Genomic DNA, 18,518 nt, shown 5'->3' with positions numbered 1-18,518 from the left:
AGAAGACTTTGTGGGGAATGAGTGAAGAAAGAGTGAAAAAAATTACAGCCAAAGGTCGTTCTCTTCAAGGCAGACGATAGCGGTGCACACAAAAGCCTCAAATTCGCCATGCACGCTCACATGTGCACGCAAGCGCACTTTTGACCTCGGTTTCACCTTTGTCAGCCCAAAGAGCTCAAAGCAGCTGGGTGGAGGAGAATTCTGACAACACGCTGAAACTGAAACTGTATGCCCACATAATCCTGGGCCACAGAAGGTCGAGTGGGTTCAGGGGGAAAGAGAGGAATGAGGAGCAAATGAGAGATACTGTGACTATAAAAAAAAACACCAATAGAGAGAAGAAATGTTTCAGTGATACAACATAGGTCAAAACAAAGCTCAAATCCATCTTAGAGAGAGTGATGGAAACACCATTGTCACACTTTATTGAAAAAAAAATGCAACCTGCCACATATACCGTATTCTTTTACTGTACAAACATGAGCCGCAATAACAAGAGACTGCTTTGCTGATTGTCAGAACATACAGAGCGAGCCCTACAGCGCACACAGACAGACACTGAAGATGAATCACGACACTGTGTGGAAAGACTGTGGTCGTGAATGAGAACAGAAATCCACTTGCTGTCATACATTATATCAATATTGGTTGGATTATGGCATGTATAACTCCTCTCCACACACATTGTGCACCCAACGTGTGTGAGCATGTGTATGACAGCTGTCCCTGTATGTGTAATAATCCTCGGTAAGCTCCATGGCTCCTACAGTCTCTTCCACTAGATCCTCCAGAGCATCTCTGACCTCAATGTGTGCTTCTCTGACACTCCCTACAACCTACAATACACCACACAAACTGCTCAAGCTGTAGGTGAGAGATACCATGACTCCAACTACTGTCTTCTTGCAGTGGTCAAGCAGGGCTGTCACTTACAGAATACATACATACAGATATTTAGCTTCATATGCAATCTCTACGAGTGTACTTGCATGGATCCTCTTATATTGAAAAGCTGAACATTAAATAGTTCAATGTTATGGTAAATACGCATTCTTTTAGTTTTTGTATTGTGAGAGGATAGATGCCATTCTGTTGTTTGTAAGTAAAATAGAAAGCTATAGGGAGTAGCTGGCTAACTTAGCTTAGCACAAATACATTAACAGCTAGCCTAGTGATGTGCAGTTAAAGAGATAAAAACAAAAGCGTTTTGGCTCTCATCTTTTGTCCAGTTTGTCTCAAAAGCTCATTAAAAAGAAAACATATCATTAAAATAGACCACACAAGTTAATTAGTGGGCTTTCTAGGTGAATTTGTTCCTTCCGGACACAGTTGCTTTATATCTGGCCGGAAGCAGGAAAATGTACAGAGTTGCGCAACAGACTTGAGCCACCCTTCATTTTTTCACATTTTGTTTTCATAGACCCAATTTTCTTGTAATTTTTCTCTCTTCTTTTGAAATTGGCTGCTTTTTCAATCATTTTCAGTCCAGTCTTTGTACCTTATTTTTTTTGTTAAGCACTTAAAACTGACCTATGACTCATTCAAGCTTAAAAAAGGCATCTAACTCAAGGGATAAACCAATCTTGTATGTAGACATGACAGACAACTTAGCAAAGAACCAGTTTAAAATGATATCTTTAGACACTTTGTTACTTTCAACCTATCGAGAAAAAAAAGAAAAGAAGAAAGAAATGACAAGAAAGCTATCCAGTCGTTAAGTGATGACGTCACGAATCCTACTTCCGGGCCTAAAGTAGTCTGCGTTTAATATGGCTTTTGTGTTGTTAACATGTTTAATGTTTTGTATTTTCTTCTATTTAATCTCAAAAAGCTCCTAAAACAGTCAGTGATCACTGTTGGGATCCCTCAGCTTTTATTACCGCTAATTATTTATCTAAGCTCAGTTTTTAAAACCTTACGATGTAACTACAGCCCAGCCCATGCAGCAGTATATGAATGACTAACTTTGTATTGTGGATGGATTATCTCAGTTGTTCTCCTGGCTGAAGTTTGGTCCGTTTACAGCATCCTGCCATGTGATTACATTTGTTCCTGACCACCGAGAACACTCACGTTAACTTTTATCGAGTGGACAAACGTTAGTGTGTGCTCACATAGCTGTGTCGCTAGCGGTCACGTAGCACATCATTATATACCAGCTAGCCAAACTTCAGTAACCCTACAAACGTCACTGCTGTTTAGTTTTCTGTCTTCATTTATGTTGGAAGTGATAACAGAGCTGTACGTTTGAATTTGTTTCCAAAGTCCCGCAGTCAGGACATGCTATATTGTATTTAGATGGAAGCTAGCGAGCTAACTTCCTGCTAATTTCTACTCCGTTAAATTTCATAAATTCCGTTTTCATGGATGCTTGGATGATAAACTCAATGTTACACCTGGTAGAGCAGAACGCTGATCATTTTATTACAGATGAAAGACTTTAGACAGTTTTTCAACTCTCAGTGATGCCATAGTGATCATTTGACTTTGGGACCTGCAGCGAAGTTTGAGCCCAGTGACGTCAGACTTAAAGACCGGATTAAAAGAATTCAGGCTATGTTGAAAAATAAAGGTGGTCATACAAAATACTGACTTACAATCTCATCAGAATTTTTGCCTTACATACTGTATTTACAAGTATATTTGCATGTTTTGTTAAATCACTGCATACATTTCCTATTTTCCTAGCAAAATGTAGAAAAAAATGAAAGGTGGCTCAGGGGTTTCTCCCAGCACTGTCACAAGATATTGACCTTCCTTGAGCACAAATCAACTTGATAAACTTCACATTTACAAGACAATACTATAGTTAATACTGACTGATTATTAGCACGTGGCCAGCAATTACATTTCCCTTCCAAAGCTACTTATAAAATGATGCTGAGCTTCATACCTTCATATTTAACAACTTACCTTTGAATCAAAGTCCAACAAAACATAACTAGCTCATAAAGTGTAGGCCACTTCACATTAAATCTGAATAATGCTGTCTAATACAAATACATCTTCAAATTATCTAAAGTTTATTTTCTCCACTTCATTTGAATTATTTAATGTTTCTGGGACATTTTAAGATGATGAATGAAGTCTGGATAAACATCTATTCCGTTTAGTGTCAAAAGGGGGTATCTATTCATGGTGTAAGTTCGCCCCCTGCTGTACACATCGAGCCTTCAATAACAACAACAAAACTCATCCCTCACACTATTTCCCCTGAGAAACTCCCTCACTTTTCATGCCTATTATTTCCTTCAATAACACAATTAATAATAGTGGTGCCTCCCTTTGTTATGCATGTGTGCACTGGAGCACTTTGTAAATAGAGGTTAGTGGTGATACACTTATTACGACTAATGGTTAAATAACAAGTAGGGGATTCGTAAATCAAAGTAATCGACTCAAAGTAAAGGTACGAATACACGTAGGATACACTATGCTCAACTATCATTTTCTTTATCAGTGGTTACAATCAAACATGGGATCAATGGGCTGAAGGTGGAGGGTCTCAACTCTTTCACAGTGATCTTCTGTCAAACTTTGGGCTTCTTATGACTTCTGTGGGACAAAATCCCCACATTATCCACAATCATTCATGTCACAGTGTCCTCAAAAGTCTCTCAAACGCAGTCCACGATAATGGGATACTGTTTAATCATAGTCGCTTATACTTTTTAAATATAAAAATAGCTGTCAAAAAGAGTCTCTAGGAGTAGGGAGAATGGGATAATCAAGTAAAGACAAAGGCAAATTTGTGAATATTTGACTGCACTTTCCCCAAGGACAGCAGTACATGTAAGGACAAAGTTCCCTTCTGAGCATATTTTTTGCAGTCACAAAGTCATATAGCACTTCCTTTATGCTGGACTTGAACGAAAAGGAACTATTAAGTCACTTAAGAAGTAAAATCCTTCGAACAGTTCTGTCACATTAAATCCCAGGATGAAAATATCTTCTGTTTGAAGGGTTATTTTGGTTCTTTGTCTAAGAAGAAGAGAATCTGTATATCAAGAGGATAAGTCTCCCATTCAGGGATCTGCATAAATCTCTGTCCTTTGTCGTGTCCTTAGAGCAGAATGTCTCAGAAATTGCTGAAGAGCTCATGCTTCTTCGTCCAGTCCATCTGCGGGGCCTTCCTCTTTTCTTTACCACGGACCTTCCTCTTTTCTTCTGCCGCCGTAGCACTGAGACTCAGGCCCATCTCGGCAAAGGGGTCAGACAGCTGGCCACCTTCATCATCTGCCAGCTAGAAATGATGAGACAGACAGATGCAAACAAAGGATTAGGGTAGAGGCTTTTATGTGGAGGTACAAAGCCCAAACATGTCACTGTGCACGAATGCTCACATCCACCTGCGTGCTGTTGCCCTGGCTGCTGAGGTCAGAATGCGTGGACCGGATGGACTGAGTGGTAGAGCTGCCATTGATCTGAGGACTGGGGGAGCCATTGGATATGGATGGACCGTCATAGTCTGCGAAAACATTCACATATGAAGGAAGTGTTTTCCAAGCCCACGGCTTATTTGACATAGTGCTTGTCTTTACTTTTGTCATTATTTGATAATAATTGTTCAAAAAAAAATAACTTTACATAGGAAGATACCCCAAATTATTTGTTTGTGTATGCTAGACCTTTTAGTCAGTGCTAAGCAGATGACCTGAACAAATTAAAGCCAAATTAGTCTGGCTGTAAAAAGCAGCGCTCCACTGCCACCACTCTTTTAAAGGTGTATAATGATCTTTTTATGGCGTCTTATGGATTTTACTTCAGTGCAGTTTTTAATACCATTAACTGTAACATTTTACTTTATAGGCTTAAGGTTTTAGCTGGTATCGCTGGCTCTGCGTTAGATTGGGTTTCCTCTTACTTATCTGATAGGTCTTTCTCTGTTAGGGTTGGCAAGTGCACCTCTAACATTGCCTCCCTAAACTGTGGGACTCCACAAGGTTTAGTCATGGGGTAATTAGTATTTTTCTTTCTAAATCCTAAATACTTTAGCTGGCATCCTTCAATCTTTTATTGATTTTTCTTATCAAATGTTTTTACATCGATGACATTCAGCTTTATATCCCTTTAAAACCTCACCAGCTGGACAGGTGAGGTTCCCCTAGTCCACTGTTTAACACAGATTAGTCATTAGCTCTCTACCAATTGCTTTGTTTTAAATATCACCAAGACCAAGACCAAGATCATAAAATATGCCAGGCTCAACAATTCTTCCCTGGGCTTTAACTTGGATGAAAAATCTTTATCTTTATTGCCTTTTTCATTTAAAGAACATTTCTAAATTGCAACATATGGTCTCCTCAGGTGAACGGGAGAAAAATATTCATCCATCTGTGCCATTGTGTTTAGATTACTGTAATGCCATGTTTACATTCTTGGACAAATCATCTCTTTCACCTCTCCAAGCGATATAAAATACTGTGGCCATCCTGTTAAAAGGTTCTAGTAAGCTCACATTACTCCCATTTTATCCTCTTTACATTGGCTCCCAAGAGATTTTAAAATTCTTATATTTACAAACAGAGCACTAAATGGCCAGGCTCCAGATTATTTATGTCATCTACCTACAAATTGCACTGCTGCTTGATGTCTTCATTCACAGGCTCTGAATTTGTTAGTTTTCCCTGTACATGACTAAATAGATGAGAGGGGATGACAAAGCCTTTCAGCCTGTGGCACCAAAACCGTGGAACAATCTATTACTACAAGTTGACTCTGTAGAGTCTTTTAATAAGTAGTTAAAGCTTTTTTGTTTAAACAGGCTATCTTTGTGACTGTCTTCTAACAAAGAAGAAAGCTCTATCTAGTTTATAAAAACTATAAACATCTTTTTTGAAAAAATGTTCACCAAAATAATGCAATAAAATATCTGCCATGTGCTTCCTCAACAGGGCTTCTTGGAAATTCAAGCCCATCAAATAGCCCGATGTAGCACAATCCCACCTTTTACATGGCTGACTGTGGGGATCAATCCCCTCCTCTTGAAGTGCTCGTCTGTTTCTGGATCCACCACCAACAGCCAGGTTTCATCTCCCCCTTTCTTGATGAAGGCCACCACCTCTGCATGCCGCATGCCCTCGATGTTAACGCCATTAACCTGGAAAACACACACACACACACAAAAGAAAGGTTGCTTTTGTTTAACAGAATCATGCTTTTACATGTTATTCTTTTTAACTTTTCCATCCAGGCTTATGACAGCTTTAAACTGAATTTCTTAATAGTTAGCTATACAGTGAATAGTACTCTCTATTTTGGACTGAACACCTGCTAACCTTCTGACCCTTGAGTAAGTTACTATTCATGCTATTATGAAGACCTGTTTTGTAAACAGCTAATGCTCAGTCACAGTCCCAGCTACACGAGTAACTGTAACTATAACCAGCAACATGAAGTTATCTACACTCCCATGAAGTGTCTTTTGGGCAATCTGGGCAAATGGGATGGGAACACGGACAGCCCTCATTACAGTGTTGAGGTCCTTATTCAACTTTGTCATCACTGTCCCATAAAAAAAAATACACACAGACATGGCATGTATAGTTTGATGATTCAAGACTCCCTCAAAACATGACTTTCCTTGATTTGACCCAGGGTCATTTTGGGTCACTTTAGGAATAGTCATAAAATTTTAGCCTAAAGGAATGACATTTAGGGTATTTTGACTTCTGCTGAAATGTCAGTTTTTAAGGGACAGTACAGTATAGAAGTCTGTGCTACCTCATTCAAACAGCAGGGGGAGCCATGCAGCCACAAACTAATTGCACAGAGTTTATTTTTCAGGGGGCCTGAAAAATGCAACAATTCTACTACCTCTTGAATTTCTGCAACAGCGATTAAGCAAAGCTTTTTTCTTTACATCTGTACGTACGTGTGGCCATGGATGCAGCGTGACGTAACAGTGTGGAAAGCACACATCCACATCTACTCTTGTGTGACGTCGCCCTTGCTTTCTACACTTCACTTGCATAACACAACAGTCTGTTGTTGCCTCATCTTATCTAGATGCTGTGTTTTGAAAACTTTGAGTAGACCGTGGCTTCTCAAAAGGCAGCAGTCGCGGCATGCCGAGTTAGTGTCGGTACACAATCAATTATTGATGGCTCTCCTTGGCTCTGGCTATAGTGCAAGTTTCAGGTGTCAGTGTACTGAAGGGAAATTTGTGTAAAATTTCACTGCTTATGATAGAGGAGGATGGAAAATTTGAGCTTTAAAAAATAAAACTGTAGACAAAAAGGTACAATATGACAGACCAGGAAACAGAAAATGAACGGAAGGGCAAAGAGAGTAGATGGAAATGAAATGTAGAGAGAGCAGGATCAACAGATGGAAAAATGTGAACCTCTCTACATCAAAAAATCACAAATGCAGGACTTATGTCAGCCAGAGGGACAGACAGACAGTTTGAATCCGAGAGAACAAACATCTTTGTATTTGGCCAAACAACAGGTGTTGTGTCATGTTTCACAGACTTCATTAACAGTCCATCCCACACAAGACAATACACTCTGTTCTTTGCCCACTGAGCTCATTAATACAGGCTGTAGAAACGTGCAGAAGCTTATTTCTCATGGGACAAACCCTTGTGGGACCTCTTGATACTCTGACTGTGCGTTTCTGAGGTCCTGCCACCTGCAGTTCACGTTTTTCATGCTATTTGCACATGTGGGTCTAACCTTGGACTGATCGAAACAAACAATTTTAAATGCATCCACACATCTGAGAATATGACGCATGTGATACTGTGAGTGACTTTTAACACTTCTGTCCACGCAGAGTCCCAGGAGGGGATGCCGGACAAACAAACAAAGCATGAAATGTGATTTAGATGAATGTTTGCAAGTATTTTGCCTCAGATTAAGTCATGCTTGTAACAGATGTTAATGTAATTTACATAGAACAACAATTTTTAAAGTTTACCAGCTAAACAATCATTTCAATTGTTCCGTTCAACTCAGTTTTGTTTATATAGCTGCAAACCATAGAAAAACACTTGCCTCAAGGTGTTTTACATCTACAATATTAGAACGAAAAGAAAACCTCCACAATCAGACGACCTCCTTTGAAGAAGCACTTGGTGACAGTGGAAAGAAAAAACTCCCTTTGAACAGGAAGAAACCTCCAGCAGTTCCAGACTCAGAGAGGGAGGATAAGGGGAAAGAGAAGAAACATACGAAGAGTGAAGTCTAAGCCTTAGTGGAACATAACTGAAACTAAGTTTGATCTAAAAGGAAGTTTTTAAGCCTTACTGGTCTGCCTTCTGAAACCAAACTGGGAGCTGCTTCTACAGGAAAGGGCCTGAAAGCTGAAGGATCTGACTAGGAGCAAAGTGCAAAGTGCTCTGTTAGGATAGTAGTGTAAGCGTTCCTTACAGCAACTTGAATCACATTTAAAATACCTTTACTTTTATTTTCAACATAGAAAACTCCAATGCCTTCATCAGGGAATTTAACAGGTTCCATGGACACAAGTTTGTAGTGATGTTACACCAATAGAAATCTTCTACCAGGAATTAGAGCGTAAGATTCCACCAGTGATCTTCACATCAAACTTGCACATGGTGTGGGAGTCAAGAAGGCACACATAGCTGCGTTTCCATTTTAAATGAGTAACTATAGGCAAACTAGGAGGACCATGAGGCTGCACCGATCTATATGCAGCAAAAAACTGAGTGAGGCAGTTGGCACAGAGACTGATGAGGCGTTCACTGGTGTCAGGGCTTCTGCCAGACATGGGCAGAAAGCTGAGCTCTCATCATAGTCTTAACACGCGTCCTGTGTAATGGGGCGTAGTGAGAGAAAAAGACGCCGGGAGATGGAGAAAGAGAGATCTGTCATGGTCTCTAACAAGCTGCTGACAGATAACACAAGCGCATCTTGACGCATGGTCAGAGACGGCTGTAATTATCAGGGTGCTCTCCCACACTAACTCACACAGCAGCCAACTAACTTCACAAAGACTCAGATTTGCTGATCCACAAACAACTCATACACTGAATTTGACAGGAAATTAAAAATAACTTTTTCTCTGCTCTAAATAAGCACACAATACTGGGCGTGTTATTTCTATGCCAATTAACCCTGCTCTTTACTCTGCATATGCATACGTATTCATAATTTCACTCAAGCGCTTTAAATTAGTAAGGTTGAGTACCATTCAACTTCATCTGTATATGAATGTTCATGTCTGTGAGTGTCCCTCGGTTTCTGTCTCCATGGAGAAGGGAGGTGGAGGACAGTCAGTGCCTTCGTTGACCTGCTACAGGATGTTCCCACACTCTCTCTCCAGCCATCTAATTTTCCAGTGAAGCATCAGCGCACTTTATTTTCTAATGATAAGCATGTTGCCAGCACAAACTCGCCTCTTGCTAACTTTGGTGAACAGCAACTCTGCTCTGCTCGTTTAGGTTTGCATAAAGACTGGAGAAAAAGGGCAAAACTCACTTTAAGCATTCCGGAATATCCATGCATTTCCTTAAACTCCAACTAAGGTTGTGGAAGGGCTCGATTGAGAGAGACATGGGTTGTCAGTCTGTGGTAAGGTTAACGCAGAATAGCAGACCCCCCCATTCACGCTGACGCCTACACCCAATTTAGAATCACTAATGAACCCAACATGGATGTCTTTGGGTTGTGGGAGGAAGTCAGAGCATTTGGAGGAAACCCACGCAGGCACTGGAAGAACATACAAACTCCATAAACAAAGGTCCCAGCTGACCAAGAACTTTCTTACTATGAGGCGACAGTGCTAAAAAACTGCACCACCGAATCTGCTCTAATGGCATATTGTGATTTTTATGCTTAGGATTGCCAGTACATTCAAATTAAATATGTGTCATAACTGCTAACTGGCTGATGGGGCTCTCTTCATCTAACTCTTCTACCCATCGTAATACACCACCTTATTTACTTAGGAGGAAGTATATCTGCGAGCTATCAACTGAAACCAGGAGCTACAAAAGCATCAGTATGTTTCGCTAGATTTTAGCTTCGTTTAACTTTTCTATCAGAGCCTGTTGGAGTCCTGTTTGATGTAATGTGCTGCACTCTAGTCTCAACCCTGATATAGAGCCGGAGAGGTCAAAGGTCATGAGAATCGAGGGTGAATGCTGTGTGAGTGTGTACACTCCGATGAAGAACGACTTATAATGATGATGATGTTTCAGTAGCGTGGATTTTGGTTAATCTAGGGGAAAGTTCACCAAACATCCGTGAACTTTCTAACCAGTTTCCTCACTCCGGTGGAAATCTGAAATAATTATGTTGTTTTTCTTTTTTGCACATGCATCTTCATTTTCTGCTGCATTCTTTCTTTGCTATCCACCTCACTCAGTCTCTTTCTACATGTTATTGAGGGAGCACGTATACGCTCCGTATTGTTTCGTGTCTCAGCTCAAAGTGATTTATAGCAGATCCTCCTCTCCCCTGAGACCACCCTGCTCTGCCTCACCAGTTTGACACAGTAAAGCTCGAGTTCAGGCTGCAGGTCCTGTTATCCTTAGAAACACAAACGTGTAACGCCCGCTGTTTTAATTACAGCCAGGGTCACATCTGTATTTGATCACATGTGTGAGACTGCTCTCAAATCCTGAAGCCTTTGTTTAAAAATAACAACTAATGAAAAATCTCCATTTTATACCATTTAAAATGGTTTATTGCTGAATTTTGAATGTTTCCAATAAGGTGGCGAATGTCTTGTGTACAAATACTCTAAATCAAATGGATTTTTTCAAATGCAAACATAATGTAAAGTCACCCATCAGCTTCTAGTGATGAGGGAACAGCTACGAAGAAAGTCATGCGAAGTGTTTTGGTATGATTTTCTTACGAAAGAGGCCTTTTGGGGTTCTTATAATCTTCCGTGACGGGAATGCAGTATGCATCACCAGTAATCAACTCATCAGTGCGCGTCTACGTGCTTTAAAATATCCTCACTTGTTTTTCTGGTCTGCTGTGCCCATGCCAAAAAACCTCTCACACAATAATTACTTAATATGTTGTTCTGGAAATTTTGCACCTTAGATTGCTTAAGGACACTTCTTTGACCTGCTAAACTTTACTAACTTCACTCATTCAGCATGCAAGTCTATCAATGTCCTAAAAGTATCTGTTTGGGGACTGTGCACAACCTTCAACTTAGGCTATATCCAGTTAACCAATTTCAAAATCTCACATGGTCAGGGATGTTGTCATCATACTGTTCATGTCTGAATAACTTAATTTTACATCACAAACACATACACCTGTAAAAACTGGACTTTCCTACCTTTAAAGAGGAAAAATTTACTGGACAATGTGATTTTTCTGGATTGCACTGAATTGTATATAATATTCAGTGCCGTGTGTAGTGCGTTCCCAAGTCACAAATTACTGTAATCACATTACACTTTTCAGTAACACGTTGTTGTAGTAAATTAAGTAATTACATTACAATAATACTTATGTGTTTTTCTTGTGTTACTTGGTTCTTCAGTCATCTGCATGTTGGGCTTGGAGGAGGTAAATGGTGGAGAGGTCTACAGCTTTTGAGGAATGAAGATTAACTTTATTTTTATTGCACGAAAGGACAAGATGTTGAAATGCAAAGTGAGTCCAGGACAGACAAACTGGATGATGCTACTAACACAGATAGAACCCAGAGTGATGTTAAAGCTGAACGTATGGCAACTCCAAACCAGCAAACCAGGCCCTGAACTTCAACGGGCGTCAGTCGGAGCTGCAGCCTCCATTTCTACCTGTACATCTACAGTAGAATCACCATGACGATCGCTTTGAAGTCTAAAGGGAGGGGCGGCAAAACCACCAACACAAAGAAAAGATTTGCTTTGTGTTTCTGGTTTTTATGGTCATGCATTCAAAACTGAAAGAAAGACTGTGTGTGCATCTTGTTTAGAATAGTTACTTGCGTGGTCTGTGGAACTGGTAACTACTAACTATACAACATTGCATTTCAGGTCATTTATAGAGTAATGTAACAGATTACTTCATATAGTGAGTAATTAAGTAACATTACTGCATTGCTTTCAAGAACAGTTACAAGTAATATGTTGCACTTTACATTTCTGAGTAATATTACAGATACAAAGACTCCACACCTCTATGAGTCTGTCTTGAGGCTGGAGCCCGGCACGGTCTGCAGGTGACCCGGGGTCCAGGGAGCGGATGTACTGTCCGGGCCGCGACCGATCACTGTGAAGGTTGAAGCCGTAGCCCATCTCTGACCGCACCAGGTGGCAGAGACGTGGAGCGAGCTCGGATGGGTTGACCTGGGGCCTCGACTGGGACTCGGGCTGGGTTTGAGCTTCAGCCTGGGCCTCCTGCAAGTGAATGGGAAAAAGATGTTTGTTCGCCTGCTTTGCATAACACACAATACAATTAATCTACACTGTCAGTTAAGGGAAACCCTCAACAGAGACTAGAAAAAGAACTGGTGACTTGACACTTGACACATCACTCATTTTAAAAGGCCATGCTTTGACAAGTTGTGTTGCCTGAGGACATGGCTATTGCAGTAGTGCTGGTACAATCAAATAGTGTGCATGAATTCTTATCCCTACTTTTATTTTTTCATGTCTATTTAAGTGCTATTTATGACACTATGTTTGCACTGAAGCACCGCAGCAATTTCCTAATGTTGTAAACCTGCTCAACATTTGGCAATAAACCCCTTTCTGATTCTGATTCTGAATATTTGTAACTGTACGCCATTCTTTGTGGCCCTTCTATTACAGATGTGTTAGCAACAACTGTAGGAACTTAATACTGTACTCAACCAGCACAATTCACTTGACATAGTCAGCCACACACACACATTTTAAGCTAATGACTCACAGCCATATTCCTAACAGCCAAACCACATCCATAGCTACAGTTAGAGTCATAATCACAGCTACAGTCACGGAGGCAGCAGTTGGTAATAAGCTGGCAAACTAGTTTGTTAACTTTCAAACTTCAATGACACAGCTAAAGGATCAGACAGTGGTTACAACCAGCAACGGTCTGCTGTATCGTAACGCAGCTTTCTTCATGCAGGAAATACAACATCAGCTATGGCTTTCTTTCTGTGAAGCAACTATCGAACCAATTTGAGGTGATTCGAGCTTTGTTACACGGAGTGTTATCCTGCTGGAAGCAGCCGTCAAAAGATGTGTACACTGTGGTCATAAATGGATGGACACGGTCAGCTATAATGCTCATATAGGCTGTGGTGTTTAACAAATGGACAGTTGGTACTAAGGGGTCCCAAAGTGGGCCAAGAAAATATCCACAACGCTATTACACCACCATCACCAGCGTGAGAATAAATCCATGTTTTCATGTTATTCAGGCCAAACTGGCCCTACTGTCAGAGTGTCACAAAGGAAATTGAAACTTATCAGACCAGGTAACATTTTTTCAATCCTCTATTGTCCAGTTTTGGTGAGTCTGTGTGAACTTTCCTGTTCTTAGCTTCTGGTGTGGACTTCTGCTGCTGTACTTAGTTTTACAGAATGACCTGCTATTCATTCAAAGATGCTCTTCTGCAAAGCGTGGTTGTTTCTGTTGCCTTGAAGCAGTCTGGCCATAATCCTCTGACCTCTGACATCAACACGGCATTTTTTCCCAGGGCTCCCTGATGCAACCATTGTCTGTAAATGGTCTGTTTTGTGTGGTAAAATCCCAGTTATCAGCAAGTTACTTACTGCAAATTACCTTTCTTCCCCATTCTTAACTTTAGCAGGCCACTGAATTGCTGCCATGTGATTGGCTAATTATTATGCATTTGTGTTAACACACAGTTGAACAGGTGTACCTGAAAAAATGGCTGGTGAGTGTATATACCATAGGAATAGAAATAAAAGTGAAAAAATATAAATTGCCAACAGCTATCAGTTCATGATGTCAGAAAACAATAAAAAGTGTGAACAATAAAACATGTGAGCATCAGAGAGAGAGATGAGATCAATCGCAGCTGATGTTTGGTCTGCAGAGAAGTTACATCACAGCAGTGGTATTTATGTAGGGATATATGTACAGTGGTTCATATGTAAATGTAAAAAAAGATGTAATCCATCAAAGTAACACGCTCCTTTCTGCAGACCATGTGATGATTTTCAGAAGCCGGTAACTAAACACGCTCCACCAACTTCCCTCTCCACTGTGTGAATATTTTATACATAAAAAGTGATGCTTAAATTCAGTGGTAATTTAATCATACTCACCGCGTTACGTTTTGAATAGTTCCGGCTGATTTTTTTGTTGGATAACAATAACCTCCTTTTCATGTACCACCATTCACTCATTTAATAGGATGTCTGATTTTATTATAAGATTTCAATCTGGACTGAAAATGTCCATTTGCAGCATATCTCTGACTAATAGCCTGGGTGAAGACATTTATAGAACCTGTATAATTGTGCCTTGAGTTCTACAGTGTGATCATGCTGATTTACCCTCCTACACACCCAGGAGAGAAATGTGCTGCGAGAGGGATGGCCAGCTCCATAACCCCTGCTGATATTAGCATTGAGATAACAGACAGGCTGAGCTGGAGTCCACATAATGTACACACGCTGTGTTCACATGATGTAGCTCCAGCCACATTACGCAACTTGAGAAGCCTTTTGCTTTCGCTGCATATGCAAAAACTAAGATCACGGTCCAGCTTGCGCCGGCTATAAATACATATGGAGCATGTGGGCAGGGTGAGAGAGAAAAGAGACAAAGGTAGTATGGTGTGTTAACAGGAGATGATGGTTGATGACAGCTTCTTCTTTTCTTTTTTTTCCCTATTTTCTAACTCGTCACTCATTTCCATTCAACTTCCTGGACATTAACGCAAACGGCTCCCGAGAACATGAATCTCCACAGCAGTTCTCACCAAGAAAGACCTCAAAAATAACAAAGATGGCAACATATAATTTCAGTTCAGGCGCAGAATTCTTTAGGGCAGCAGTGATCTGGGCAGCTTGCCATTAGATGGAGGGAGAGAAAGAAGAGAAGGGAGTAAGAACTGACAAACAATGGAATAATTCACAGTCCTCTGTTTCCTGGCTGGAGAGGAAGTGCCTGGGTTGGGCAGCTGGGGCGGACTGTCCAAGGGAGAGAAAAAATATTTGCAATATCGAATGCATTACTATCCTGGGATGTAGGCAAAGGGAATTAACAAGAAAATGACAGAACGGAGGAGAGGAGGAAGGCTGAGAGAGAAGTGAATGAGTGAGCGTGCATGTGTGGGAGGGATAGAAAATTAGATGCAGTGAGAGGGCTGGGAAATAAAGTTCAAGAAAAAAGAGAGACAGGCAACTTAAGAATATGCAGAGCTAACACATAAACACAGAGTGCTAAGAGAAATCATGATGACAGAAGTTTCCAGTAAGACACGATGGCGAGGTCTGCAGTGGAACTCCTCTAACATAAACACTGAGAGGAGCACAGCTGGGAGTTATTAGGTCGGGGGAGACGTAAGCGCCTGCCAATCTAACCTCCAACCGCCTCCCAGTGCCTGTCTGCACCCCACTAATCACCCCCTGGGGTCTGTGCCATCTCTTGAACTCCGTGTCCTCAGCATAGTGTGCATTCAGGACACTTTATTTTGGCGCTGTGGGTTTCTTCTGCATAAAACTAAGAGCACAGGTTAGCTGCACGCCTCACTCACGTGTATGTGTGTGTACTCCGCTCCACATCGAGGAAGATTAATTTGGGCAAGAGGAAATTGTAAAGGACGGAGGCGCTAATTTGAAAGATTCGAAGGGTGACAGCCAAAAGGCTCGGAGGGCTTTAAGTTACCACACAACCTTGCCAAAATCGCAGGCAAACAAATGAAATGTAGCCACTGTGTTTGTTTGAACTGTGGGTGCTGAAAACTTGATGGTTTTTGGAGAAAATATTTTGATGAGAGAGAGAAAAATGAGATGTAATGTTCTTATTTTTGTCAGCAAACTAGCTTGTCATCAGGAAAGTTATCAGCATTGGACATTTTGTTTTTCAAAACAGAGGAGGAGAAGCGATAGGAAATGCTGGAAAAAAGCAGAGAGACCATGTAACTACAAGTTCATGGAAAATGACCAGGCTGCTTTTCTATAAGGAATATGGAATATTCCACTCTTACTGCTGTACATTAAACATGACATGCAAACGCATACTGACCCGAGCATCCTGACTGTGACTTCCTGAGACGATTTGCTGTCAAAGGGACGAGTGCCCTCCAAAGGATTGCATTAGTTTCCAGCCACAATGACATTTTGCTGGTCTCAGTAGATGCATGTGTGGGTGAATACCCAAGTCATTTCTTTAACTCTGTAATTGGGATTATTTTGATTGCACTAAAAGTTTGAGGGCTGAACTTTCTTTTGTTTAATGTATGAGATGACATGCCAGAGCTGGTTCACTTTATTTTCTTATGCATATTTTTTCCATTAGCAGCTTTTGCCCAGTTAGTTCCATATTTTGTACAATAGATTTATTTACTGGTGAACAGATTCATTAGCCATCGGTAGCTCAGTTTGTCCTTCGAGACAAATTGTGTCACTTGGGAGCCGTCTTAGTAGCTCAAAATGGATAGTGACATATAAACTGCATATACAAAAACACTTGTCAAGTCTAATTAAAAACACTTTAACCTAAAATCTGGTCATTTTATTGCAGGTTATACTTAATGCATGTGCAAGTTATGTAACATACGATGGTTGTCCATGACTTGGCAGGGCTGAGTTTGATTCATGGCTCTCCCATGACTTCCAGCCCATGTTTCCTCAGGCTAGAAAACTGCCACTTTGTGTCTTTGAGACGCCTGCAGTTTAACTATTTGGTGTGTGTCTTCTGGCTTCCTTGACAGACATAGTTGTGTATCATTTGCATAGCAATAAAAATGTATGCATTGCCTGATACTGATGATACTGCCTGGGGGAAGCATAATAATGTAGAGTGAACTGGTCCTAGCACAGAACCTTGTGGAACTCCATAATTAACCTGTGTGTGTAAGGACTCCTCATTTACATGAACAAATTAGAGCTCGTTAGATAGACATGATTCAAACCATTGCAGTGCAGTTGCTTTAATTCTTATGACATGAATCTCTGTAATAAACTATTGCAGTCGACAGTATTGAACACAGCACTGAGGTCTAGCAGGACAAGTGCAGAGACGAGTCCAACGTCAGAGCACTAAATCAGTGGAAGGTCTGAGAAATCAGAGAGAAACGCTGAGTAACTGTAACTTCCTGGATTCTTGCTGCCTGCCTGGCCTCAGCTCCTTGCAGTTAATTGTAATTTTTACATAAGGAGGATTTGTTTTTTTAAAACCTTGGGTTAGATTGAGGCCCCTATGTTAGCAGTCTTCACAAATAAAGCTCTATTTCTCTACCTGAAAGTAGATATTTTTTTTCTCCCCAGAAAATGACTGAAGTCAAGACAAAATTAGCCAAAAAAAGGCAGCACTAAGCTGTGTTCTGGGGTCTTCTCACCATTTCATATGTATATGTGGAAAGCTGTAGATGGTGAGAACAGCTGCAAGACCCAACACAGAACAGAGGATGCATCAGTGATAACAGACACTGTCACTGATACAGCCGGAAAGGTGAAGCTGGGGTGGAGGTGGGTTGCAAAACAGCTTGCAGGTTCACAAGTAACTGTGCAGCTTAAAGCAGCTTAAATATCACGCAAGATATGCGATTTGCCAGAGGGATGCACGGAAGGATATCAGATGAACTATCAGCTCATGTGGGCTTGCAATGAAAGCAACTAATCTGTCTGGATTGTGCATGAGCTTGACTTTATGGCCAGCCTGAACAATGCTACGATTTTAAGGTTAAACCATTATCACTTATATTGGTCTTCACAACACAGGTTATATCGCAAAACGTTATCACTGATCTCCAAAACAGTGTGCACTTTAATGGGAGCAGTTTGAAGTTTGGCAGACTAAGAAAGAAGACACACCAGTTTACATGTTTAACTGGTTTATGTGCACAGATGCTTCTCCATATTTTCCTCCTTGCAGTGACTACTGAAAGTGGCATTGGCAGGTGATGAAACTAGATCGCAGCTTGTTGAATAATTGAGCAGCGGCCTGCTGCGATGGATGGATCATGATCGGTTGTTAACCCTTTCACAGCCAGGGTGTGTGTTTGGGTCATGCCTACGTGTGTGCACTGCTATACCTGCCCTAGATTTCCTACAAAGAAACTTTAGATCCCCTGTGTGTGTGCATCAAGTGGCTTCCGTAGAGATTATTGTAAACTTAATAGCCTCTTTATGAGTCAGTCAGCCCTTTGAACCGTGAGACAAAAGAATGCAGTCTTTCATGCTGAATTTGTATTTCTAAAACAGATGTGGGAAGCTCTAAAATATGACAAGTGTCATGAAATTAAATAATAACGATATTCAGCTTATCATGTTTGTAAAACAAGCACACCCACTATTGTTGATAAATAGGGTGTCTACTGACCAAAGACATTACAATTGCATTTGGAAAAGAAAATTTCCACATGAATCTGTGCAAACCTGTTAGAAACTAACTGCACTGCCAGATGCTGCT

At 40.8% G+C, this 18,518-nt stretch overlaps 1 protein-coding gene across 2 annotated transcripts in view; it reads right to left on the bottom strand.

Moving 5' to 3' along the window:
* Positions 1–398: 398 nt before the first annotated feature.
* Positions 399–18,518, bottom strand: part of LOC146671469 (Na(+)/H(+) exchange regulatory cofactor NHE-RF2) — a 55,903-nt gene continuing 37,783 nt past the window's right edge. Inside the window, exons 3-6 of one of the 2 annotated variants that reach the window (XM_085403673.1) lie at positions 12,098–12,319; positions 5,947–6,100; positions 4,344–4,468; positions 399–4,243 (exon numbers count right to left, since the gene is read on the bottom strand). In XM_085403673.1, coding sequence (XP_085259799.1) covers positions 4,079–4,243; positions 4,344–4,468; positions 5,947–6,100; positions 12,098–12,319 — 666 coding nt within the window. In that variant the 3' untranslated portion in view covers positions 399–4,078. The remainder of the gene's footprint in view (positions 4,244–4,343; positions 4,469–5,946; positions 6,101–12,097; positions 12,320–18,518) is intronic. The other variant, XM_085403674.1, reaches the window with a different exon arrangement.

Source organism: Rhamphochromis longiceps, linkage group LG4 (assembly GCF_057381845.1).
Source record: "Rhamphochromis longiceps isolate RC_006_pf linkage group LG4, R_longiceps_female_GT1.1, whole genome shotgun sequence".
In the NCBI taxonomy this organism is placed as follows: domain Eukaryota; kingdom Metazoa; phylum Chordata; class Actinopteri; order Cichliformes; family Cichlidae; genus Rhamphochromis; species Rhamphochromis longiceps.
This window is presented reverse-complemented; position numbering and strand designations above follow the sequence as displayed.